Source organism: Balaenoptera physalus, assembly GCF_965194825.1.
Source record: "Balaenoptera physalus genome assembly, chromosome: 11".
Classification (NCBI taxonomy): Eukaryota; Metazoa; Chordata; class Mammalia; order Artiodactyla; family Balaenopteridae; genus Balaenoptera; species Balaenoptera physalus.
In genome coordinates, this window is record NC_138896.1 from 11,981,198 (window position 1) to 12,008,829 (window position 27,632).

Sequence of the window (27,632 nt, forward strand, 5' to 3'; positions counted from 1 at the left end):
CCTAGTTGTTATTTTAGCTTTTATTCTCTAATCCAAGATATGGTGAGTTCCTTTGGGTGATGGAAGATACTGAGCAAAAATGTAAAAATGCTCCATCTGAGAGTGGAGTTTTGTGGGCGAGTTTTAGTGTCTCTGTCCATAGCCGCAGCCACATCATGTGCCCTAATTAGGCACCTGTGAGTGAAGTGGGCCTCACTGGGTTATCCAGAGAGAACGAGCAGAGAGTTTTCAGTCTGAAGTATTTCCAGGTTGGAAAATTCCCATTTCTATTTACAGGGTTTTCCAGTCTGGAGGTAGAGGACAAATTAAAGGGCACGGTTTTAGAAGTGGGATTGGGCTTTGGCATTGGCAGCTTGATAGTTGCAGTTTTGGCAGAAGGTCATCGATGGGTTTTGGCTCGCCAGGAGCTCCCGAGGAAACACTGAAGAAGAAAAGGAAGGGATACTGTAAAGTCCCCCACTCCCCCTCCTCAGGCTGCAGTTTTGTTTGTTTATCAGTGAGACTGAGGGAGAGTTGAAGATGTGGTGGATCAAAAACAGCAGTTTCTTATTCTGGCCTTCAGCGAAACGCGTGCCGCATCGTTTCTAGCTAAAATCCTGGACTGTTGTGTTTTGGAGACAAGGCACAAGCCATGTAGGCGTTTCTTCTTACAGCTTGACCCTAGATTCTTTTGTCACAGATGTCACATCTGGCCATTCGTAGTGTTATCATCCAGTAGATGGTCAAAGTTGTAGGGGTGGGTTCAGAGGTGGTAACTGGGCCCTCTGTATCTGAGAAGTAAACGTTGCTTAAGGCTTCTGGATGATTTATGCAGCTCTCTGGATGCACAGCATCTGTTCTGACAACTCAGGACCCGAATTTGGGGAGCTGGATCAACTCCGGGCGTGAACAGAGGCAAGACACCCAGGGGATCACAGAATCGCCATCAGCAAGGTCTGCTGGGTGGGAGGCCACTCTGTAGGGTCGCTTTTCTGTTCTTTTGTGCTGGGAAGTAACCAGGCACCTGATGTGACCACACTGGTTTGCCGTTTCCATGAAGAATGCAAGCTGCATGTCTTCTTGCTCCAGCTCACTCGCTTTCTCTATCTGGAGACTTTTATCAAAATACGTATTGAATTAAGTGTCTGCCTGGCAGATATTCCTTCACTGTAAACATGGAGACCATGTAGCTATTGGGGGTGATTTTGGTGTTACCTCGGTAATTATCATTTTTCTTTGATTCTAAGATGTATTTGGTTTTCATATTTTAACATGTTTAAAACAAGAAGTAACCAGATGGCATCTGTGACATAGTTTCCAGAGCCAGAGCATAAGCAGATTTGGTCAGGGTGGTTTATCTTTTTTTAAAAATTTTATTTATGTATGTATGTATGTATGTATGTATGTATGTATGTATGTATGTCTGTGTTGGGTCTTCGTTGCTGCACGCGGGCTTTCTCTAGTTGCAGTGAGTGGGGGCTACTCTTCATTGCAGTGCGTGGGCTTCTCATTGTGGTAGCTTCTCTTTGTTGCAGAGCACTGACTCTAGGCACGTGGGCTTCAGTAGTTGTGGCACGTGACCTCAGTAGTTGTGGCTCACGGGCTCTGGAGTACAGGCCCAGTAGTTGTGGCACCTGGGCTTAGTTGCTCCGCGGCATGTGGGATCTTCCCGGACCAGGGCTCAAACCCGTGTCCCCTGCATTGGTAGGCAGATTCTTAACCACTGCGCCACCAGGGAAGTCCAGGGTGGTTTATCTTATAACCAGAACTTCAGTGAAGTTACAGGCACTGTTGGGTCTTTACATGTTAGAATTAACTCCTATCTAAACAAGATTCGGAAAGACTTCGTTTCAATGCCGAATCATGTCATTAAGTTATTTTGAATAAACAAAGGCACAGAAATGAAGCAGCAGGCTGTAAATTTGATATTAGTGAAAGAAGTATTTGTGTAGCCAAAATTTATGGCACCTAAAAAAAGAAAGGTGGCTTCCCCCCCAGTGGATGAAGTTCTGTTAGATCCACAAGGAGCGCCTGTTCCAGGGCATCTGAAGGCAGGAGGAACAACTGAACTTAAAATTCAGGGCAAAAAACCTGGTATCCTGAGGCGTGATTAACGGATTGTGCCATAGTGTGTTCCGTCCTAGTGGTGTAGAACATAACGGGGATTTTTTACTTTTTGGTGAAGGAAGAGGGTGCTGCTAGACGTGAACACCGACGGGGAGACTTGCGCTCACCTCGTGGGGTTCCCGTGCACGCGGGGAGTCAAGCATTGGTTAGAGTCTCTGAGCAGGCGTGTGGTGAGCGCGAGAACCACATGCTGATACTCTGAGTTCCAGGAAAACTTTTCTGAGGTGAAGAGAGACATCTTCAGCCGATACCTGACAGGTGACCGTGGGGAGTTAGGGGGAAAGCTGGTGGAGCCCTTTTTGCCGGCACGGATGGCTGCCGTGGGTGGTGGGGATTGTCCTGTTCGCTGGTCACACAGATGAGACAGCCCTTCTGCCAGCGCAGGGTGGCCTGGCATCCTGCGAAGAAGATGTTGGCCTCACGAAGCAGGAGGTCTGGGTCCTAATCCCTGCCTTTCTCCGTGGAGTCCAAACAAGCCTTTCTGACCGTTACCTAGGCTTTCTAGGTCTCTCTGGGGTCCTCACATGTACATTTTGGTGCAGGTGTGTAGTGTTCTGTCGGTAGGAAGGTGGTGGTATCACTGAAGCCTGCTTAGACTGTGGCCTCTGAGAAGCAGCTATGTTGGGGGCCCCTGCCATTGATCATTACTTTCATATTTGCTGATTTTTTTTTTTTTAAGGGAGTGACCACTTTACGGGTTAAACTTGTAAGTTATTCTAGCCTTCTGAAAAGTTGCTGTGTGGTCCCTCTGTACACACACTTCTGTGCGGCGGCGTTATAAATGGGGAGTTTTGGCGGCGGCTTCATTTGGCAGGGGAGAGAGGCGGCCTGCGTCGCTCTCCGGCTCCTCGCTCCCCCTCTGCCGATGGCATCCCAGGAGACTCTGTACGGACTCGTCTGGCCTTGGCTGGAGAGTTGGTAAAAAGGAGCAGATAGATACTCCTGTAGATAAGCTTTTTTAACAGGAAAATCACTGTGCTGAATCTTGGGGCTGGGAGGTATTTAACGTCTATGTTGATTGTCCTTTTTATCTTTTCTCCCCCTCCCATGGATAGCCTCCCTCGGTGTTCTCAGATGTGGCAGAGGAACTCAGCTCTGCCCGCCGGCCCCTCACCGGACAGACAGGCCGGAGTCTTCCTTCCATAAACCCGGTCTTTACTGCTCGCTTATCTTGCCAGCTCCCCTCCTCCCTGAAATCCTGTTTGTTTCTTGCACTCAAATTAATTTATTGACGTGTAGCTCTTTGTAACAGAAAGCATTATAAAGGCTGCTGTAAATCTGTGCGATCGTGCTTAGCCGAGACTCTGTGAGGCTCCAGGTTTGAACAACTACAGCTCTCTGATGGTTGACAAGGAACTCTCTTCAGGTGCCCCTCCCCCACTTCCCCAACATTAATGTCACCTTGCCCTCTGTCTGCGAGTTGTTTCCTAGTAACACACGCAGACTGTCAGTGTCCTGGCTCAGACTCAGACTCCTGAAGAAGCAACCCCAAGGAGGCCCACACCTGCCTCTGTGTGGTCACAGATCACTGAGTGGTATGGGAGGTCTTTGTCTCGGAGACTGGAAGCTGCTGCATCTTGGGATTTCCTTCCCTCTCCCTGCTTAGTCCTCTCACTTTGCTCCCCTCACCTGCTGTACACATGAAGTTGTCTGAATGTCTGTTAAGTGGGATGGTGGTCCTGTCTTGTAGGGAACAGACATTGGATGGAGCGCCTCCAGCTGGTGGAGCTGTAGAAGGGTAGCATGCAACTCTAGCTTCTTCCACTGCAGACGTGACTCGAAGTCTAAATTCTCTGTAAACACTCAGCAAATATGCAAAGTAGAGCAGGTTTTGCAAATAAATGCAGTGTAACACCGCAAAGGTTATTTATTTGCACAGGGCAACTTTATTGAGATATAGCAATACTTTCTTTTCATTGCCGAACAATTCCATTTATGGATATAACACACTTTCATCCACTCATGATTTGATGGATACAACTCATGGATTGTTTCCACGTTTTGGCCATCATACACGATGCTGCTAGGAACACATGTATGTGCACGTTTTTCTGTGGACATACGGTTTCACGTGCTTGTCTTGGGTACATATACCTCAGAGTGGCCTTGCTGGGTCCTGTGGTCACCGGTTGAACTTTTTGAGGAGTAGCCAGACTGTTTTCTAGAACCACTGCCCCACTCACTCTTCATTCCCACCACAATGTGTAATGGAGCCGATTTCTCCACATTCCTGTCAGCTCTTACTTTTGTCTGTCTTTATGATTATAGCCATCCTAGTGGGTGTGAAGTGGTGTCTCATTGTGGTTTTGATTTGCAATTCCCTAATGACTAATGCTGGCAAGCATATTTTCATGTGTTTATTATCCATTTGTATATCTTAGAGTAGAGATCTTGAGGTTAATTCGTATCATCCTGTTACCTCTGAGAAAGTTTCGACATATTCATATGTTCTTTAATTTAAATTTCTAGTTTAGTGCTAGTTTTGAAAAGAGCAGTCTGGAGTTTGCAGAAAAAGCACACCTTTGTCTTTTGGAAACAGTAAAATAATTATCTAAGAAGGGCTTTTCTGAATAATAAAATAAAAAATATAAAGTTCCAGCCCCAAATCTAATGCCATTTGATAAGGTCAATTAACAGTTGAAATCCTAGCAATCAGTTGCGGGCTTAGAAGGTAAGACCCTATCACGTTAAATGATCCTGTTCCTAACGTGTGTCCCATGTTCCTCTTTATTGAGGGATCAGAACAATAGTAAAACCCTTCAACCAGTTTGCCACTCCCCTACCCCTGTGATTTCAATACAGAAAAAAAAGTCCTTTCAATCAAAACACTCAATTACTTTGCTGTTTCTAGGGAACTTTGGGAGATGGTTGTTCCACCCATTATTGTCGACCCACTTGGGTGTTCCTCCTTCATTAGTGCAAGGCTTGAGGGACTGATTGTATATTTATGTACGCTAAAAGAGAAACAAATGGGACAAAATCCGGAGACTCATTTTCTTTCAGCCTCCTCATGTACAGCTTAAGAGAGGGGAGGCTGCATAATGGCCCCCAAATATATTCAGGTCCTAGCCTGTTACTTTATGTGGTGAAAGGGTATTCAACGGGGAGATTGTCCAGGTGGGCCCAGTGTAATCACAAGGGTCCTTACAAAACAGAGGTAGGAACATCAGAGGCAGGGAGAGATAAAGGAGATGTGAAAACAGAACGTAGAGGTTGGAGTGAGGCGCTTTGAAGACGGCTGAAGGGACCACAAGCCACGGAACCTGAAAAGGCAAGGAATTGGAGTTTCCCCTCAGAGCTTCCAGAAGAAACCAGCCAAATACCTCCACTTTAACCCGGCAAAACTGATTTTGACCTTCTGACCTCCACAACTGTAAGAGAATAAATTTGTGTTTTAAGACACTAATTTGTGGTAATTGTTAGCAGCAGCAATAGGAAAGGAGGCTGTGTTATCCTCGTTTCTTTGTCCTCATTAACAGAGGGGTGGACTTGACTTTGTTAGCTTATGTGAGTTAACTTATCGCTTTGACCCTGATTAATTTTTCAAGATGAGAAAATAATTAACTGTACCACCCTAGAAAATCAAGTGTTGAGTGTATTGAAGGCTACATATACAGTCTTTGAGTTTTTGCCACATTACTGGTGGAATTCAGCCAGTAATTTCATTAGGAAACCATGTAATATGTGCTCCCATCAAATAAGAATTTTATGGGTGATAAATGCTCTGAAGAAAGTTAAATCAGTTATTTAGATTGTGTGGTAGGGTGGTCAGAGAAGCCTTCTTTGAGCAGGTGACATTTGACTGAGAAGTGAATATTGTGATAAGGGAAGATCCAGAGGAAGAGAATTGCAGGGGGAAAAAAAGTGCAAAAGAGTTATTTGGGATATGGGTTCAAACCATTGCAGACCACAGCAAGGATGCAAAGGAAAAAAATACTGAAAATCAGGAAGAATGTTGAGATTATTATATCAATACTTGGTTCTGTCCCTTTCTGTGTATTTGGTCACTACTGTTTGTCAGGCCAAGGCTCTGGGTATAGAGGGAGCAAACCCCACACAAACCCATCCTTCCCTTGTGATAAGAAGTTTATGGGTCTCAAAAAGTGTATAAATTATGAAGGCATTGTCTCCTTGTACATTCTATTGTTTTTTAAAATTTCAGTGATGATGCATTGTTAGAAGTTTCTAATGAACATGATAAATATCAACTTAGTTGATATTTTGGTTTGCTTAAGGTGCCATATAATGATATATTTTGTATTTGGGAATTGTTAAACTTTTTACTTGGTAAAAAGTGGTTATGGATTTGTTTCACGTGTCAGTGGATGATTTTACAAGCCTTTTAAAACTCAAACCCAGTTTGCCACTAACATTATTTCTAGGACTTTCACATGGGAATACAATATTAATAATTTCATTATTGTCAATATCTCAAAGTTAATTTTAAGTAGAATTTGGTTTGAGATTAGCAAATTTATCATCATAGTATAAGTTTTGGTTGTTGAGGTGAAATTCACATAATACAAAATTCATCATTTTAACCATTTAAAATTTTTTTAAAAAATAAATTTATTTATTTATTTTTGGCTGTGTTGGGTCTTCGTTTCTGTGCGAGGGCGTTCCCTAGTTGTGGCAAGCGGGGGCCACTCTTCATCGCGGTGCGCGGGCCTCTCACTATCGCGGCCTCTCTTGTTGCGGAGCACAGGCTCCAGACGTGCAGGCTCAGTAGTTGTGGCTCACGGGCCCAGCTGCTCCGCGGCATGTGGGATCTTCCCAGACCAAGGCTCGAACCCGCGTCCCTTGCATTAGCAGGCAGATTCTCAACCACTGCGCCACCAGCGAAGCCCCCCATTTTAACCATTTTAAAGTGACTATGTTTCAGAGATTTCTTTGAACAGGTAAAGATGAGAGGGAAGGCTTCAGACTGCTGGTTGCTCTAAGCCTTTTTGCTCAGTGTCCTAGGACAGTGGTGCTGGAGCCACTGACAGGCCCTCCCTCCGCCTCCTCTTCCTTTCCTACCCCAGGCAAGCCATTTGTTTCCCCATCAGTGCATTGTTTCACCAACATCTCTTAGAAGGTTGCCTAGAATATGGTTAAGCTCAAAGAGTGCAACCATAAGTGTAGATAGCATGGGATTTCGCAGTACTGAAGATATCATGTTTCACAATAGAACAATTCTTGATCAGATGTGTACAATATACAGAATGGTGAGGATTATGAGGCAGGTGCATGGACTTATTTTTATGCTCGTCATTCATTATTAGTGTTTTCTATGCTTCCTGTCTTTAATCACAGGTTCGTTATGGATATGATTTAAACAGTACATGTCAGTGAACTTCAGTCGTCATTGCAAACTGATCACATCCTCATCACAGTGGGAGCTAGTGTGGTTGGACTGATGGACAAATGCCTTCTACGTTTGAGAGGCACTCGGGCTCTCAAGCTGTTTTTAAGGGAGACTCTCTCTAAGTAATTCTGTTTAGTGATTTTTAAGAAATTCCAAGACATTGGAATAGATTGGGAAATTTTATGTCAAATGTATGAGAAAGAATAAGTGAGAGTAATGAGAAATACATCCATTCTCAAATATTTTCTTGAGTTATATTTTGTTGGATTTTCTGGAAACTTTTCAGTTTGTACTGCATACAGAAAATGAGTTGTCACCAGATTCTCTTTGTATTTAAGGGCTGTGCTGGCAGGTTACACCCTTGTAGCCTCTGCTGGCTTGTGGACGTGTCCACTTCCCTTGTTTGAGCATCTCCCAGATGTGTTTCTTTGCATCTCACTGAGAAGCAAGTCTACTTTCCTCCCAGTTTATTGTTGGCCATGTAATTTTGTTTATGATGTTTTTGTTTCTGGTGGTTTTTCTCGTACTCTGTACTCTCACTCAGGAAGCCCATCTCCTTTTCTATTTATGGTAATTACTAGAGAGCATTTTATTTTGGCCCTTGGGGAGTGCTTGCTGGGTTTCTTTGTGTGGGCATGTATGTTAAAATTGGAAAGTGTTTTCTTTGAGGTCAGGGCTTTTGTGAAATGGTCTGAAAAGTTTGTCAAACCCCAACTGGCCGTTAAAAAAAGAATTATTTTGTATAGGATAACCTCTCCTCCGCCGCTTCCTTTTTCCTATCTTCTGTTTTTCTTTTTAAATGTTTCATCATCAACTTTAAGGATAAAATCAGTCCGTTACTATTGTGTTGGAAGGGTGAGATCTGTTTCTCTTGTGCCTGGGGTGGACAGGTCTTTTTGAGAGCTGCTGTGTAACTGGAGAATATTAGGAGCAAGAAGGCGGCAGGCAGGCAGCTTGGTCTCTCTAGTGTGTTCTAGAGGCCCACTTATCTGGAAGCAAAAATAAAATTATATGTTAACGTGCGCAGGAGATCTCAGAGTAGAGCCCGACAGTCCTTGTTCTGATGGCACAAGAAGAGGAACGAAAGCTTCATTCATGTCCTACAGGTGACTTAGGGGCTGGGGTTATTCTGCAGCGCCTTGAGTTTTGGGTTAAGGAGAAATTGAACATCTGAAGGTTTTTTTCCCCCTTAATTTAGTTCTTAGTTCCCAGTGATGGGATATTGGGTCAAAGATGATCTGCCTTTCCCATCTCTCCCTCCTCATAGAATTAAATCAGTGAGCAACCGTAACCTAGTTTCCTGATAGTATTACTGAGATAGTATTTTTGTATGTATTATTGGCAATTCAGAATTTGGCTCTGACTCACAGACATGCAGGGTTGGTTTTCCTCATTCAGTTGGAGGTAAGGAAGCTTTGAGTAATTTATTCAGTGTGATTCTGTCCCTTGAAGGTAGTAGGGGCTCATTTTGTGTTTCAGAGAAAGGAAAGCTTTAGTATCAGCTAAAACTTTTTCTCGAGTTTAGAGAATACTGAATTCTCAATTTTAGAGGATTAATGTCAAGAAAATAGAGTGTATTAAAACATTCTCTGTGTTCTATTTAAATAGTTACCTGGTTTCCTTAGTTACGTCCTTTCTTTCTTTCTTTCTTTTTTAAGCTTCATTTCCTCGACAGTTGTTTACTAAGCTCCTAACGTGTACCAGGCTTGCTGTTAGGGAGTTGTCAGGATATGGATGATTTTAATGCAGTGCGACTGTGATTCCATCAAAGGTGGGAGTGGCGATGGATGGGTGGCGCTGGGACTGAGGTTTGAGTTTACCAAAATCTCTGGGTGCAGGCCCTACCCTGGACCATCGAGCCAGAGGATGGTGGTGAGGTCTGTCCTCGATAAAGCTCCCCAGGGGACTTCCAGGGCAGCCAAGCTCCTGTGCTGCTCAGACTGGAACACTAGTCACCAGCAGTGGAGGTGGAGGACTGGTTAGGAAGATGGGAAAATGGGTTTCTGGGAACCCCTGTTCAGTGCGTTTTCAGGAGAGAAAATAGAAATTGGAAGAGAAAGCACAACATGGGTATGGCAGTGGGATGTGACTCATGGGTGGGTATGATAGAAAATAGAGTTGACCACTTAGAGGGAATTATTTTCTGTATTCTTCCACCAAGTCTTAGGGCATCCAAAAGGAGCTGCTCTGGATCCTTACGCGATTCACTTGAGAGAAAACAGGTTGTAGTTTGTCTCAGCCCTGTGCAAGTCTTTCTGATTTGTGTCCATTTGAAAACTTGTCTGCATGGTCTCTGTTGCCGTACAGGGTATCCTGTGAGCAGGTTTTGGGCCTCAGGCCTGCCTCTGTCTGCCTAGGGGTGGATGTCATCATTTGCCTCATTTGCACGTGAAGCTAAATACAAGAAGGGGTGTCTGGATTTGTGTGTGAGTGATTTATGACTTCACGTGGCTACATAGAACTTTCTTACCAGCAGCAGCCATTGGGCTACAATATGGCCTGAGCTGAGCAGTGAATTTCTAAGGTCTCCTCTGCCATATTATTGAACTTAATTTAGGGCTGCATCCAATGTAGATGTTTCTAGAATGCCTCTGGAGTATGTGAAACATTCCTTTTCTTCCTTCCATGTTCACTCCTCTGCCTTCATTCACTCTTTATTTGAAAGCATCATTTCCCCTAAGTCTCTGAAAACCCTTTTAGCCATAAAATGACTTGTCTGGGTCAGCCAGCCTTTACCTGACTTCACCCCTAACTTTCAATGAAGAGGTGAACTATGTTTTTCTGCCCTTTGATAAAGTACCTAAAGCTGGAGTCTAGGTTTGACGTTGAACCACCAGCTATATTCAGATCTCCAGCTTTGACACGTGGCCTGAACTTTGACCTCTCCTCTAGGGTCTGTATGGACAGCTCCAGCTCAGCATGTCTAAAAACTAAACTCTTGGTTCCTCTCTCCCTTCTCTCTGCTTCAAAGCACTCTTTTCAGAAGTGCCCTTTTTTTCCTCCAGAAAGGAAAGGAAATGTCCTGAGATGAAAAATTTAGGGGTTAATCTTTTACTCTTCTTTTCTCACGGGTACTTGTACTAAGGGTCCTGGTCACATAGATCATCAGCACCCAGTTTTTCTTGCCTTCTAAGTGTTTCCAGAATGTAACCAGTCCTCACAGCCTCTCGCTGCCTCCTGGGTTCTCACTTCTTGTGTAGGCAGTTGTCACAACCTTCCTTCATCACCCCCTAAGCTGGTTTATTCTTAACCCAGCAGCCTGTGCAAGTTTTTACAAATGTAAAACAAATTCTGTTACTTCTTTGCTCAGAACTCTCCCATAGTTTCCCATTTAGAGTAAAATTGTCATCTCTCTACTTCTGCTTTATTCTTTCACACACGTTACCTGAAGTGTAAATAGTAAACTTCTACTTAACATCCACTGTGCTCACAACATGAGTTTTGTTTCTCTTATCACTGTGAAATGTCAGCATAGGAAGGACCATGACGTTGCTTCTAGAAGGCCATATTTGCTTTCCCTGACAGCTTTGTTGGAAAATGAGACTGCACATATGCCGTGTCCCCTTTTGGGGGGTCAGCCCTCATGACTTTGGAGGAGCTTTGTCCATCTATAGGTAAGCGTAAATCTTTTCATTGAATCATTCACTGGTTTATCAGGCTGTTTTATGGAGCTGAAAAAACTGCAGGAAATCTCATTTTGCATGAAAGAAGCAAGGCTAGAACTGGCTTGGACACAGGAGCCAGCAAAGGTTTCCAGTTTTGTTTAGGTGGCAGAAATAATTGTGATCTTCGCAAACCATTGTGAAATAGTAATATGGTTAAACCTTGTCATTGGACTAGGAACTGGCTTAACTGGTAGGAAATATCTCAGTTTGAATAAAATTGATATCTTGTACTAAGGGTCCTGGTCACAGAGATCATGCTTTCTATACATTATAAAAACTGAAAGCTGTGGGAAAATACTGAAGCAGACGTAGTTGGTAAATTAAGCCTAATTGACTGTTTATATATTTCTTGGTACTAAAGGATTGTTGTGAAAGAGATTTGAGGTTGGACTTTTATCTTTGTGTATTTAGAAAATCTTTTTTTTTCCTATTTATGTATGTACGTATGTATGTATGTATGGCTGCGTTGGGTCTTCATTGCTGCACGCAGGCTTTCTCTAGTTGCGGCGAGCAGGGGCTACTCTTCGTCGTGGTGCGCGGGCTTCTCATTGTGGTGGTTTCTCTTGTTGTGGAGCATGGGCTCTAGGTTCGTGGGCTTCAGTAGTTGTGGCACGCAGACTCAGTAGTTGTGGCGCATGGGCTTAGTTGCTCCGCGGCATGTGGGATCTTCCCGGACCAGGGCTCAAACCCGTGTCCCCTGCATTGGCAGACAGATTCTTAACCACTGCATCATCAGGGAAGTCCCTAGAAAGTCTGTTCTTTATTTACTGTTGAATTATTGTTGAAGTCATGGTCAGTATTTAGTTAATAAACACCAGTACTCCTGTTTCTTGATAATCTGTTTTGAGATGGGGATGCAAGGATGAGAGCTATTGTCTCTACTTGAGATGCTCACCCCTTGTCTGTTGGGGGGGAGTGGTGTTGGGAGCTCTAGAGGGCGAAGGACTTAAAACCTCTACGGTAAGTTGGGTTAATGATAATTTTGTAGGCCATGCTAAGAAATTTGGAAATTCCTCCTGTAGTAGCCATTGGGGAGCTATACAGAGCTTTTGAGTAGGGGAAAGAGCCCTTTGGATTGATGGTTTCAGAAAGTAATGCATTGCAATTATTATTTAGATCATAATCAGAGATTGGGAAGGGCAGAGGAATCAGAGTTGAAGGTAGTGGGGGAGAGGAAACAGGAAAACCAGGGGAGAGTCAGGTTACCGATAAATTGCATTAGATTTGGCAATTATAATGTGTTTCATGGCAGTGAGAACAGTTTTCATGCAAAGGTGAGGTGGGAGTCAGGTCCCTTGCAAGGCTGTGTACACTTGCGGTTCTCAAAGTGTGTTCCCTGACCAGCAGCATCAACATCACCTGGGAGAGCTCTGTGGGTGGAAGCCACAGTGTGTGGTTTATTAAGCTCCGGAGTTGTTGCTCACAAACGCTCAAGTTGAGAGCCACTCCCTTGGTCATTTGTTTGTACATCAGTAAATAGAGGATTCCAGAACTGGAATCCAGGTCTCTCTTACCCCTGTTAATATGTGTTTATTCTAGTGAAGTATTTTTGAATGCCTGCTGTATACTAGACTCATCTAGTTGGGAACACGAAGATGAAAAAGACCACATGGCGGGTCCTCTGGAGTCACACAGGCTAGTCAGGATGCTGTCTGTCTTAACCTCATGTGCAGGATTTGGAGATGTTTGTGTGATGCTGCTTCACTGGCTAGTTGTAAAATGTAGAGGACAGAATGCACGAGAAACAAGTGGTATGTGGCCTGCTACACAGTGGTCTGCATTTTTTCTATTAGTGGGAAGCACTGTTTGGAGGGGTGACAGGCATTAAAATTATTTCTGGAGACCCATGCCTGTAATGACAGGGTGCAAACCAATCCCAGGGTGGTCCTTAACTCTGGGGACCGCTGGAGGATATGAGAAAAAGGGGGAAAGGACAAACGTGATGCGTTGTCAATTTATGTTAAATTCAAGGACGAAGTTTATTTGTGTACTTTACTGTAACTTGAAATTTTTCATAAAATGGCCCCCCAAGCCCTTAATGGTTTTACAGTGTAGCATGAACAACCAGTCCCCTGTGAACCTATGGACACTTAATATGCTTATTTCCAGGATGGAGGTTCTTTTTTTTCACACACACACACTGTATTTTATTTTTACAAGAGATAAATAGACTGACACCAAGCATTGTACATGGATGACCACAACAAAAGCAACAATGATTGCAATTACCAAACATGAAACACACTCATACTATGTCATAATATTGACATTCAGTCCAGTAATCCTCCACTGTAACAGCTCCTTTACTTTGCAGTGAAAATTGATTTGTATATTCTTTGCCTCTGAGTCCTTGTGGGATTTTTTTTTTTTTTAATTCAGACAGAAACTCACAAAAATTATACTCATCCTCATCAGTTCACTCAGTCCCATGTAATTATTTTTTTTTTTCATCTTGATCTTTTGTTAGCACTTTTATGAGTTCATCAGTTTTTCATTAGGATGGAGGTTCTTGATGAGCCAAAAAAGCCAGCAAGTCAGTCAGGTATTGACAGAGCCCCTAAAGTGACCCAGTAGTGTCCCAGGGCCTGGAGGAAGAAACAGGAGTGTAAAAATTGCCCTAACCCTTCGCCACAGCTCATAGGCCGATAACTTTGACTGGCCCTGGCAGGAGGCGTCACCCTGTTGGTGCTGAGAGACTGGCTGGTGGGGTGCTGGCTTTTGTCTGTTCTTAATCCAGAGGATGAATTTTGTAGGGGAATTCCTTAGAAAATGATGTGAAAGCATGTTAAAGCAGTGTGCATCTTCAGGGCTTCCTTGTAGACAAGAATTTTAGACTTCATCCTCTGAATTTCATGTATATTCCCTGCAAATCTGAAAGGCGACATGTAGCAGAGCAAATTGGAACCACTTTTCCTGAGAGTTGTTGGGTAGATATCTGTTCTTACCTACTTTAGACTCTGGCTTTCTTGTGCAAGGTAGTCTCATATTCCTGAATTTTCCTGTTCCTGAGTAGAACATAAAGGTACATGTTTTGAAGAGTCTCAGGGACGTAATGAAATGCATGAACAAGGAATACAGTCTGTTGAAACCCCGTCCAATTAATTATAAGCATTGCTCTAGTTCAGTGATGATGGAAACATTCTTTAGCTGACCTGTCCATTTTGGGACACACATGGCTGTTGAGTTCTTGAAATGTGTCCACTACAACTTAATTTTTTGTGGCTGGAGACTACTGTATTGGATAGTTCAGCTTAGAATATGCCATTTAGGGGATTTGCGGGGAGGGTATTCTTCTTAACATGAAAAGGCTGTAATGATTAAAAGATCCAAATCAGTCAGAATTCTTTTGGGAACCTGCTTGTTAATAATTTATTCCCAAATGAGGCCCTCGTGGAGTCACACGTTGGCATTGCTGATACTGGATCGTCCCTCATTCTGATTTCTTTTTCTAAGATACCGGTCAAGTATTGTAATTTGACTTAATTTCGCCCTCATTCTGAAGGTAGATTGCCAGTCCGTTTTCTGCTGGATTCTTGGAGACAATGCTGCTCTAGATCTTGAGTCCTTTTTGATTATGTTGAAACAACAAACTGTCAGACCAAGAATTGCAGGGGGTTGAGTGCTGTGTTGCATGGCCCTCACTGCTGGTCCCTGCCTGCACCGCTTAACGGTGAACGTGCCCCGGCGCAGCCCGTGCTGCTGCTGCCTTGACAACGGCGGTGTTGGACACGCTCAGAGGCAAAAGGGCTGAGTTGGCAGCTGCCCAGCAGATTTTTATAAAGGCTCAGTTGGTGGCCGGAGATTCAGGCTGTCAGAGTTGTGTTATGCAATAAACCGTTTTCAGCAGAAGTTCTTAATCCAATTTCAGCTGTAGCTTTTTTTTTTTTTTTAAATAGGCGGTAATCAAAGATAAGTACACATTATTTAATGGGAGTTTGGAAGAAGTAAAACTCTCCTTGCATAAGCGTTTTCAGACCGTTTGCTTTATCCTGGGAAGCATGTCTGTCGGAGGATATTTGCTGCTTGAAGTGCTTTTAATTTAAAACCAAGGCGAAGGAACATCGTTCACAAGTTCAGTAAGTCAGTGGCTTCCTGGCCGCTTATCTAATTTCTAGGTGTGAATATTCCCCGATTTCTCTTTGATGTTTGAGTATTGACAGGTGAACCATTCTATGGAATTTTAAAAAATGGATTAGCATCAAGTCTATTTGAGAAATTGAGTTGATTTCCAATGGAGAAAATATTTTGTTAAAAGGGGAAGAAGCGGTAGTTTTAGCCTAAGTTGTACCTCTCTCTCACTTTATCCTTCAGTATTCTCCCTCTCTCTCTGTAAATCCTCTTTTATATGGAGTCTGTGCCAAGAATCAACATCCCCAACAAATTACTATTATTATCATTATTTCCGATGCTTTCATTGTTCTCTCAAACTGTGGATGGAAGAGGCTGATATTTCAGACAGCAACAAATTGCCTTAAGTAGGATGATTTAATAGCAGGTATATGCAAAACCTGTGCTCTAGAAAATAAAAAGGCATTCATGTAGAGTTTTCCAGACGTTTTTCCCTGGAAGGAGGAAAGGGCTATGAATTCGTTCTGCCCCACCTCCCTCCTGGAGCAAGTCTTTTAAATTTTCTTTTCTTACTGGTCATCTCTTTGCAACCATCAATCCCCCGCCGCACACCCGGCCTTGCCATTTGGCATTTTCTGTTAATCCAGCCCAGGGTGGAATTGAGCATTGGAATTGGACATCACACTTCATTTTTTTAAGAAAAGGGAGTGGAAAGTCACAAATCCCTCCATTTCCAGAGCCTTGGCAGAAGTGGATAGAAGTGGGATATATGCATATTGTGGTATTAGTAACTCATCCAGTGGCTCCTGTAATCTAAACACATAATTGTTTGTCTTAGCACTTGTATAAGTTTTTAAAATAAATTTATTTTATTTATTTATTTATTTATTTTTGGCTGCATTGGGTCTTCGTTGCTGCGCGCAGGCTTTCTCTAGTTGGCGGCGAGCGGGGGCCACCCCTCGTTGCAGTGCGCGGGCCTCTCCCATTGCAGAGTACGGGCTCTAGGCGTGCAGGGGCTTCAGCAATTGTAGCACGCGGGCTCAGCAACTGTGGCTTGCGGGCTCCAGAGCTCAGGCTCAGTAGTTGTGATGCGCGGGCCTAGTTGCTCCACGGCACGTGGGATCTTCCCGGACCAGGGCTCGTCCCTGTGTCCTGTCGAATTGGCAGGCGGATTCCCAACCACTGTGCCACCAGGGAAGCCCTGTATAAGTTTTAACAAGGGGTTTCATGTTAGGAGAAGGTCTTCCTGCCTGTGAACCTGAATGTTCTCTTCTCTCCCAACCTGCACAGCCCCATCTGCTTGGTTTACTTACCGGAGGCTGTGAAGAGCATTTGATGTTCTGTGCTCCCTCCCTGTGGAAGCAGGAGTGTTTTCAGTGGAACGTGGTGGCTTCTGCGTCTGTCCCGTGTGTCGTTACCACACCCACCCCCAACCCCCCGCAGGTTGAAATTTAAAACATTGGTGGGAGGTTCTGGATTTCGACTTAAAACGCAGGTGTGTGTCACACTTTTATCCTGCTATGTCTTGGATGTTGGCTTTATTTTATGTGGTGATATTGTTAAAAATGATGTGTGTGGTAGTGAAGACCTTTTTTTATAATGGATTCAAATCTGCTGGAAGGGACCTAGTCCCTGGTTGACCTACGTCGCAGTTTTCTACCAGTTGTCCCAGCATCATTATTAGCAGTGCCCTTGGCTGCGATGATAAGTTACTGGTCACTTTACCTGTGATGGATGAGACTCTTACGCAGTTTGCTCACAAGTAGTGGGAAATTCACTATCTTCCATGGGGGGGGGGACCCATTTCATTTTAAAAATAGTTGTAATTGGGGCTTCCCTGGTGGCGCAGTGGTTGAGAGTCTGCCTGCCAATGCAGGGGACACAGGTTCGAGCCTTGGTCTGGGAAGATCCCACATGCCGCGGAGCAACTGGGCCCGTGAGCCACAATTACTGAGCCTGCGCATCTGGAGCCTGTGCTCCGCCACAAGAGAGGCCGCGATAGTGAGAGGCCCACGCACCGCGATGAAGAGTGGCCCCCCGCTTGCCACAACTAGAGAAAGCCCTCGCACAGAAACGAAGACCCAACACAGCCATAAATAAACAAAAATAAATAAATTTAAAAAAAATAGTTGTATTGTTAGAAAATGGTTTTTTAAGTTTGATCAGATATGGGCTTCCCTAGAACCTGTGCTTTTTCATCACTGTTTTCCCTCTCTTGAGTCAAGATGGCCTGAATTTGAAATCATAAAAAAAATGGACACATAGAGAAATTGCATAAGGATGCTTTGAGAGATGCCCATAGAATTGATATTCTTTCAGTTATAGAAGCCAGTTGTAAAGGCCAGTGCGAGGAGCTCCCTCCCTCCTTCCTTTCCAATCCTCTGCCTTCTCCTCTTAGTAGTTTCCAGCTCTAGCTGATGCATGAGTTGTTTTTCATATAACATTTATATTCGCCGCTTGAAATTAGTAATTTTAATGGTGCTTTCATTTAGGAGCCAACGTGAGTTACCCTTTTGACATTTTCCCTTTAATAACAAATTTCTGAGTTTAGAATTTTGCTTCCTGATCTGGCACCTGCCCCGTAGTGGACCGACGGACTGATAGCTGGTTAATGAGCCAACTCCTGCTTCTCTCCAGCCATGGCACCTTTGGGCAAGACCCTGAAACTCATCTCTAAACGATAACCATGAGTTTCGTGATTCCTTCCTTTCCCATCGCTTTTAAACTAAAGGGAGAAAGCGTGGTGTGGCCCTTGTCCGAAGGGGAGGCTGAGCACAGAATCGCGAGCATTAACTGTGCAAGCAAGTGCTGAGCCCACCGTCTGGTAGCGAGCACCCAGGAGACGTTTGCCGTTGTCATACCGTTGGCACTCCACATCCGTGGGTTCCGCATTCCTGGATTCAACCAATGGCGGATTGAAAACGTTCAGGAAAAATCTTCCAGAAAGATACAAAAAGCAAAACTTGACTTTGCTCCCCCAGCAAATATGTAAATATTTGCCCGGCCAGTAAAAATGTAAACAGCATTTACATTGTATTAGGTATTACAAGTAATCTAGAGCTGATTTAAAGTGTACAGTAGGAAGGATGTAGATGTAGGTAGGTTATATGCAAACATAACCATTTTATATAAGAGACTTGAGCATCCTGGGATTTTGGTATCCGTGCGGGGTCCTGGAGCCAAAATCCCCCGTGGATAACAAAGGATGACTGCAATCATTATCACTTTTTATATTCTTCCCTTATGACTGCAGGGGTATTGTCCTCTGCCTGGCACCTGTTTTGTAAGCTTGACTGACCTGGACGTCCCTGTTTCCTTGCACTAAAGCATCTGAGCGCTCAGAAGAGGATTGGAAGCCCAGCTTGGTGAAAAGCTAGCCATCGCTGGAGAGCAGAAGCCCATGAAGGCTTGGCCCAGGCCTGTGGCTGAATGGAGGGCATGGCTTTACTGTATCACTGACCTGATCAGTTTTGACACAGTCAATTAGAAGAACTCTTGGTGTAGTTAGAGCATGTTAAATCAGTAACCCAGTGTTTTGAAGTGTGAGCCATGGAGAGACAGCGAATCGTCAGCAAATGTATTTATATTAAGATCCTTTTTAGGCTTTATTTAAACTAACGTTGATTTGAATTTATGCCGTTGATTTGAATTTATGCCGTCAGTGAAGGTTGGGCTGGGCACTCAAGCACATTGAAAACAGTCATGTTTTCATGGGGAAAGAACCCCCCCCCCGCCCCCCAATAAAATCACCTTGGAGGGTATAGTTAACTGCAAGCTTAATGAGGTCCTGCTGTGTAATGTGGCTACTAAAATGTATCCCAGCTTTTGGATTGTGCACAGAAATAGAAATGATCTTATTGCATGTGTTGGTCCTGTTGTTCTAGAGTATTATTCACATGTTGGAATGTGTGTTTAATTCTGGATGTCACCTTTTTAAAGGGAAGTCATTCCAAATTGGGTAATCAGAGAATGAGGGTTTGAGACATCATGTCACATAAGAATGATTCAAGGAACTATCCACTACTTGTCTTACCTTTTTTGTTGATTTCGCTTTTGCTATTTGGTCACTTGTTTTAGTTCGGTGAACAGAAGTCAAAGGGAAGAGTTCTCAGAATATGTTAATATAGACTTCTGTATTCTGACAGTAGAAATGGCAACAGTTAGATGGATGTTAGAAGTATTCATCTTGGCGTTTCACCTCATCTTTCTTTACCTTTGCCTGTATCTCTTTACCTTTGCCTGTATCGTGATGGAGGTTAGAAAGTGACATGAAATGGGCAGGATGGGGAACTAGTTTGTACAGCAGAGCTTCTGAAACTTTAATGTGCATGGAAATCACTAGAGGATCGTAAAATGAGCCTGCATTTCTAACAAGATGCCAAGCGGTTAAGGCACTGGTGGTCTTTGGAGCACACTTGGAGTTGCAATGGTATGGAAGGATGTACAAGGCTGTTATATCTCTAACCTGGATTGTGGGCTTTGGAGAATTGTTAGATGGTGCTGTTTGCTGCAAGGTGTGTAGTGTCTTCATGTGCTTACTGTCTGTGCCCCTTTTTCTTACATGTCTGCTATAAAACTTGGGGCAGCATAAGGTTATGCTGTTATTTTTCCTTTTAATAAAAAGATTATGTATGACCACAAACATTCTAGTTTTAATTCCTGACCTGTTGCCATTTTCAAAGTTATTTCAAAGAATGGTAGACGTTTTACAAATGAAAAGAAAACCCTGTCACTTTTACTTTTAAAGGTGTTATTACTCAGTCTTCCATTTGCCAAAGAAAGTGATTTTTCGCAGTCAATAGCCAAGTGAATCTAGATCTATGTGATGATTTTTTTCCCCCCGCTACTGCCAGCAGACCCAATTATTTTCATTTATTTCAGTGTTTGCAAAGCATTTTTTGGTCTTGGGGAGAAGAAAGTAAGAGATTGGGGGAATGAGGAAAGGTGGTATGTCATCGGGAGCCTGACTGTTCTTCTCAAGTTTTAGATGGTCTATTAACCTAGAGGTCTTATGGAAACTCCAAATGACAAGAGCTGTTTTTAAGTCAATAATGCAGTTCACAAGAACAGACACACACTCTGGGTAGCTGAATTTGCATCAGAATGAGGCTGCTAGACTCCGTATCAGTGGCTATGCCTCCTCCTGTGTCTGCCTTTATTAAGCTGACCAGTAAAGTAGAATGGACTGAATGCTTGGCTACTTTGTTCCTCGGGAAGAAGAACAGGGAGAACTCAGAAGGGGTATTTTGTGAAGGAATTGGTTGGTGTTTAGCTGAGGGTAAGGGACTGCAATAAGGACAGCGGATTTGGGCCCTCTAAGGCCATATGGACTTGGAGTTGGGCACTGTTTTTTTGCAGGGAGCGCTAGGAGGTGGCAGAAGGGGTGGTGTGGCCCCTGTGTTAGGACGCTGACAAGCTTACTGCTGAGAATGTGTCACCTGGCCCTGTTGGATTAGTCACCGTGGGGAGTGTTTTTGGGGGGTAGCAGTGATTTCAGTCAGGAATTAGAGTGATTTCAGGCACTTCACTTAACCCATTCTGGAAGTTAGGCACTGGCAGGCCAAGTGTGGGTAATGGTACATGGGAGGCTGAGTTTGTACAGTTTTCAGAAATCCTGAGCTCTCACTCTGTCAGGCATGTTTCAGGTGCTGAGCAGGAGAAACGATGTCCTGACTCCATGGAGACATTACTTCTAAATAAGACAGCTACTGAAAAGGGGGAAACACAACAGAGGGCCGGACTTAAAGGTCATAGAAGCTCTTGGGCTGGGGTGTGGCCCGGGGAAGAGGGGGGTTCACCTGAGTTGCTTGACTTCTGGTGAGGGAATTAGTTACGTCTGGGTTGTTTTCTAGAGCGCTCAGTGCTTGGTCGTTCAGAACTATGATAAGGGTGGGTAAGCGTTAGGCCTCTGAAGTACCTTCTTTCCGGCTTTCCAGGACACCCAGCTTAGGTTGCACAGCCCTGTGCTGCCTCGTGGTTGGGTGCAGGCCCACCTTGCTAGGCTCCCAGTAGGGAGGGGTGTAAGCGGAATGTAGTGATTCATCGTGACTCTGCAGCTGTGAATGGCAGTTGGCTTTCTAATCTCTGAATTCTTACCTGCTGAGCTTTTGGAAACAGAGCAGAGTCGACTTCTTACCTGCTAGGTTTGCATCTTGCATCAACACTGAGGGAAGTCTTGGCGAGCATTCTAGATTATAAAAGAACTCGTGTGTGTGTGTGTGTGTGTGTGTGTGTGTGTGTGTGTGTGTGTGTGTGTTTTGTTTTGATTTTTAATGTCTAGAACTTGAAACCCCATATTCTGTGTCCTGGATTTGCTTCTCCTGTATTTAAAGTACTTTATAGGTGTCATGGGGCTGCTGGTGTCACTAAGTGAACCTTAAATGCATCTTCCTTTGCAGGAGTTTCCTTCTCACATGGTTTATGTTTTAATTAGATATTAGTTGTCGGGGTATAATTCTCTCATATGGAGGCCTGGAGTCAAAATGAAGGCACCAGTCTGAACAGGAAGCAGTAAATCATCACAGGAATTTTACATTGAAAGCTATTTTGGGGCTTTACAATTTATAAACTCTGTGTATGTAGGAAGTAATCATTTATAATCGCAGCCTGGCTTGTTGTGGAGACCTGAATGCTGAGGGTAGGAACCTGAGGGTGGTGAAGAGAATTCTGCCCGACAGACTTCCCTGGATCCTGAAAGGTGGACTTCAGCCCAGTGAGCATGAACTCTCCCCGAGGTTAAGATTATCATTCAGTTGAAACCAAAACGCTAGAGGCATTTTCATGCACCCTGAGGGGAGTTGCTTGTTGCTAAGAGTGGTTCATTGTGCTTTTCACGTGTTGTGTAGCTGAATCATTTGCCTCTTATGCAGGTTGGTTCCTTGGGCTCCTCAGCTGGGGTCTGGTCAGAGCGCTTCATTTTCCTGGTTTTCAGCCACGCGATTGGCAGGTCTCTGGTGACTTGGACCCAGTGGTGGTTAAGAAGTAACGTGTGTTCCTCCCGCGGGGTGGAGGCCTAGTCTGCTTTCAGCCTTCATGTGTGGATTCCACCACCACCCTGGTCTGTAGATGCCTTGTCTCTCTTAGGGGAGCGACTGGGGAGACAGGATGTGCCTTCTTCCTCTGGAGGTGACGGAAGCCTCGGCTTGGCAGGTCTGCAGAAGTGAAGGACATCTGGGCTAGGTGGAAATCCTAGCTCGTTTCTCCCAGGCCTTCTCTTCCCCTTGTTACGGAAGATGGAGAATCACTGTCATTCTGAGAAATCCCAGAAGCTTAACAGGAGCAGCGCCTCAGTTATTTAGGGCTTTAGAGTCTGTGTGGTTGGATTTCTAAGACGTAGTGTGTGTTTATGCAGAGTTTAGGAATTTGTGAGCTGGAGAAGACCTTGGATAATCTACTTCCCTTATCTCGGCCCCTGGAGGGTTTAGTTGGCCGGGTAGTGGCAGGGAGTAAAAATCAGTTCTGTCGGATGTTGAGTGTAACAGCACCAGCCTGACTCTAGGGTATTTGGCCTCCTGTTTGAACAAAAGGAACCTGAATATCCAAAATCCTGCTTTACTGGGGTATTAATGTTTTCCTTATTCTCTTAAGGCCCCAAATAACTGAGAAGCCCATAATCCTTCCATCTCTAAATTGAACTCATAAAGTGCTTAAGCCTTGAAGTAGGTATGTGGCTGTAAGGACCTCTTAGATGAGCAAACAGTAGGCAGATACCCACAGAAGAGGACCTGTGAGTATCCCAAGCTGTGTGAAGCAACTCTTTAAACCTTAAAATCAAAAACTCTCTTGCTGGTTCCCTAAAACAGTTAACTCATTTGGGGCACCAGTATCAACCATCTCCGTCTTCCCAGGCTTGGCTCTTGTCCTGCCGCAATCCCTGCTGGTCTGCAGTCTTTCTTTCCGTGTTTACTACTGGAATTGCTGGAGTGGTCTCTGGGTGGGCTGCTGGTTCTTTGGTGTGCCCCCCGCCGCATCTTTATTTTGACATAAGGGAGCCACACTTTTAAATGAGATCTTCAAGACCTAATGTGTGTATTCTTTTTCAAAAATCATCCCCCCACCCCCCTGCCACCCCATTCTCTAGTCCACAAAGATCCATTGCCCTTTTCTGCAGTGGTCCCTCTCCCTCTCTCGTTTTTGTGATTCATCACCTTAAAAGGCAAGTACAGATCCAGTTTCATTTCTTCTGACTGAAGTGTAAATTCCTTGAAAGTAGCACCAAACCGCAACAACAACAGTAAATTTTGCAAAAGGGTGTAGCTCATGTTTGTAAGGTGCCTACATTCTGGCATTATTCGCTTTAAAGAACTCCAGTACAGTGATGCATTACACCTCCTGTTGTGGCTGCAATAACTCTTTTTTTCTAAACTTTGCGAGGAATATAAAACTTATATCTATTACCAGTTAATGACGGGATTTGAGCGTGGGGCATGTAAAGGAAGTGAGATGCTTGTGTCTCTCTTCCGGTCCCTTTACAGCCTGAGGGGTGGCTCTTTGCTTGTGGTCTCTCCAGGAAGGGCCAGTGCCCTCCCTCCACTATAGGATGTAGTTCTGATCTCCGGAACTTGGCCTCAGTCACTCAATACTTGTTTGGGATTTGTTTTTTTTTTTGTTTTAAGTTTATTCTGACTCTTAATTAACATTTGCTTGCTTTCCTTTAAGTAACTCCCCTCTCCCCATTCTTCCTTGTTTCTCCAGGATGACAGTGATGGGATTCCATGGTCAGAAGAAAGGGTGGTACGTAAAGTCCTTTATTTGTCTCTGAAGGAGTTCAAGAATGCCCAGAAGAGGCAGCATGGTGAAGGCATTGCTGGGAGCCTGAAAGCAGTGAATGGTGAGTCGCCTGTTTTGTTGTTTTGGATGATGTCTCTGGGCCTGGCCTTGTTTCCGAAATGGATGTGCTTTGGGCAGCTCGTGCTTCTCAGGCTGGGCCTAACGGCAGTTATTCTGGACATCCCGTTGGGTTTATAGATTTGTTTTGATGCCCCTTTATATGTTGCATAATATAATTGGCAAGGTGCCTTAGTTAGTCCTCGCCCTATAGACAAGACCAGGGCTGCGATCTGGTTTCTGCCCGTTCTTGGATTGAGTGTGGAGCCTGACTTACAGGTTTTTCTGTGAACATCTGTCTTTCTATCCAAGTATGAGGGCAGAAGAAGCCTTTGATGATCTCGCTGAAATGTGGCAACTTTGGTTCTTATCCCCTGTTTATATAGGACGTAGCCTGAATCTGTGGGCCTGCTGCCCTTCCCGCTGTCTCTCTGGCTCAGCAGCCTCCTAAGGCCCTGCTTCCTTCCTTGTTGATCAAGCTGGCAGGTGACTGCACAGCGGCAGGTGGGCAGTGGAGGTAGAGTTCCCGTGCGTCCGAAGTGTCCCTCATCCTGGATGGGTGTCAAGTGGGTCCTTGAAGCCTGGAGAGAAACATACTCCCGTCTGAGTTTATTCTGATGTCTCTTTTTAACAGGGTTAGTGTGACTCGGATGAAATCATCCAGTGAACACCATTTCAGAACTAGCATTTGGTTACTGTTTATATTTTATTTGGGGGGTTGTGGCTGTGGCTGTATTGCACAGCCTCTCTTGTTCTTATTAATCTCCTAGAATCTTAGATAAATGTGAATGAATTGACCATGTTCTGGTTTGTACTTGTTTGGAGCGAGGAGATAAGGAAGATGAGATCCTATTATTCTTTTTGCATTCTGGCTTTGATCCTCCGGTAATAGTCATCACCCGTGGCGAACCTGACAGCTTGCCAGGGGGCAGAGCCACAGGTTGACTTAGGGCATCCAGTTTTTTTCCATCCTGCTGAGTTGTCTGGGAGCCTCTTGTTGGAACTAGTGCTTCCAGACAGGACCTGTTGGCACTCTCTTTCCACAAGCCCATGGCGGGGTTTTCTGAGGTGGCCTTCCTGAACACCACCGGGGTCCGCCCTGCCATCCACCCAGGTTCTGTCACTCTCTTCTAGTACTGTGTGACTTGAAACAAGAACCGCCTGAAGTCTGAGCCAATGTGTATGGGAAAGGCCCTTTTTGAATCTTTCACACGTGCAGAAGCAAAATAATTTGAGGAATCTGTTGCCACAGTTACACAGCTTGGACCCCTATTTGTTCACGGGTCTCCTACCAGGTAGGGACCCCACCATTTCTTGGCTGCCTGTAATGGAGTAAATGCTAAGCCACGTGTCTTTTTAGAGAGCATTTGACGTGATCAGTCTTGCTGACATTGCTTCACATTGAACATACTGTTCTGCTCTTAAGTTTTTGAGGGGAGGGTGATGGGGGGGAGAATATCATTGGATCCTGGGGTTAGAGTAGAGCAATGGCTGCTACGGGGTTAGATTTTACTGCTGTGACAAGGCGTGCTCTCATTCTGCTGTTCTGGAGTGGTGATGCCTTCGTGCTTTAGGAATCTTTTATTTTTAATTAATTAATTTATTTATTTATTTATTTTTGACTGTGTTGGGTCTTCATTTCTGTGCGAGGGCTTTCTCTAGTTGCAACGAGCAGAGGCCACTCTTCATTGCGGTGTGTGGGCCTCTCACTGTCGTGGCCTCTCTTGCTGCGGAGCACAGGCGCCAGACGCGCAGGCTCAGTAATTGTGGCTCACGGGCCCAGTTGCTCCGCGGCATGTGGGATCTTCCCAGACCAGGGCTCGAACCCATGTCCCCTGCATTGGCAGGCAGACTGTAAACCACTGTGCCACCAGGGAAGCCCCTAGGAATCTTTTAACAACTAAAAAACCCACCCAACTGGGAAAAGTCAGCTTTTAGGACAAGAAGGTAGCCAGGTGTCCAGGATTGAATAATGGTGGAATTTGGGTAAAAAAGAACAAAAACTAAAATAAGGCATTCAAGAAGCAACTAGTGCTGCCAGCTAGTTGGCCAAATGTAGCTCTTGTTTTCATTGGCATACTCAGGGCTTGACGATACCGAGGAAGGAATTCTAAGAAAAGTTGGCACATACATCTCTATGGGGATCATTGAAGACTTTAAATCATTCTTTTACCACCTCCATAAAAAAGGTGGTCTTTGTTGTTTGTCGTGGTAGTTTGCCTTTCACCCTGATAAAGACTGACTTGTCTTTCTCTCCCTCCCTCCCTCCCTCCCTCCTTCCTTCCTCCCTTCCTTCCTCCCTCCCTCCCTCCCTCCCTCCCTCCCTCCCTCCCTCCTTCCTCCCTCCCTCCCTCCCTCCCTCCTCCCTCCCTCCTTCCTCCCTCCCTCCCTCCCTCCTCCCTTCCTCCCCTCTCTTTTGGTTGTGAAGTTGTTGTCAGCTTGCCCTTTTCTGGTTCATGTTGGTGTTTGTGCAGGCTGTATTCCAAGGCCACCTTTTTGTTATTCCGCATGTTGGATTTCGATAGCAGTTCTAAGTAAATACATCTCCTCGTTTTAGAACTTGTGTGTGTTTTAAGAACAATTTTCTTAAAGGCAGCTAGCATGTTAAACAAAGTGTGCTTTCTTATTCGGGGGCTACTGGGAAGCCTGGAAACCAGACTCGTTACCATGGGAATAAGTCCCTCTCTGTAGGTCCCAGAATCTCAGGGGTGCTGTCCTAGGGGGTGTGATCCAGAGACAGCTGAAGTAGCTGGCAGCCTCCGGGACTCTTGGTGGGGGTGGCTAGTGAGGACTGCAAGCGGCTTCTCTCTGAATGTGTGTACACATGTGCGCATGTACACATGTGCGCGTGTACACATGTGCGCGTCTACATTTATCACTCAAGTTTGAGTGGGTGCTTTATAACAGATCATCATTCGTATGCGGTGCAGTGTAGAATGACCTTGTCTGGCGCTGTACATCACAGCACACTGTTTGGGGTTCTTCATTGTGGGGCAAGTGAAGATAGGTTAGTGGTGGGGGAAGAGTGGTTTTAACAGTCATGCCTTTCCTTTTCATTTCTCTTTTAATTTTTTTTGGTCCCCTACCCCCTCGAGGTTCCCTTTCAAAAGTTGAAATAATTCCATTGTTTTAGTTTTAATTGTGACAGAAAGTTATCTGGCGGTAGAATTTGAAACTGTCCAGTACAGAGCCCTTGCTGGGAGGTGTGGTATGAAACTGGACGGGACAGAGGTGAGAGTAGGTGCCTGCACCCCAGCTAGGGCGGTGTTGGTGGGGCTTCTGCCCCCTGTGCTCCCTTTCTCATGCTTCATGGCTTGAGCATTGTGGGTAGTGAGGTACCTCTGAGACCTGCGGGGTTTCTGTCTGTAAGGGGAAGATGACATTCTTGTTGGGGGGCTCTCTGAGTGTGTTCTCTGTGGTAGTAACTTCCTAATGGCACACGGTTATTTATGCTGCAGTAGCAGAATTGGAATTACAGCTCAAGTAACTTTGAATCCAGTACTTATTTTAGAATCCAGAATGGAGGAAAATGGCACCCTATCTTTGCAACAGTAGTATTGAAAACAAGGTGTTTTGTGTTCCCCCCTGTATTTCAAAGCAAACATGTTTCTTGGTTATTG

General features: G+C 44.6%; 1 protein-coding gene across 8 annotated transcripts in view; it reads left to right on the top strand.

Annotated features, from left to right (window-relative positions):
• JARID2 (jumonji and AT-rich interaction domain containing 2) overlaps positions 1-27,632 on the top strand; it is a 242,770-nt gene that overhangs the window by 90,033 nt on the left and 125,105 nt on the right. For 7 of the 8 annotated variants that reach the window (XR_014251301.1, XM_082415154.1, XM_082415156.1 and 4 more), the window contains one exon: positions 23,881-24,016. The exons of the other annotated variant lie outside the window; for it this stretch is intronic. Coding sequence is in view for 1 of the 7 variants with exons in the window: in XM_082415154.1 (XP_082271280.1) it covers positions 23,881-24,016 (136 nt within the window). In the remaining 6 variants the exon portion in view is untranslated. The remainder of the gene's footprint in view (positions 1-23,880; positions 24,017-27,632) is intronic. 8 annotated transcript variants of the gene reach the window in all.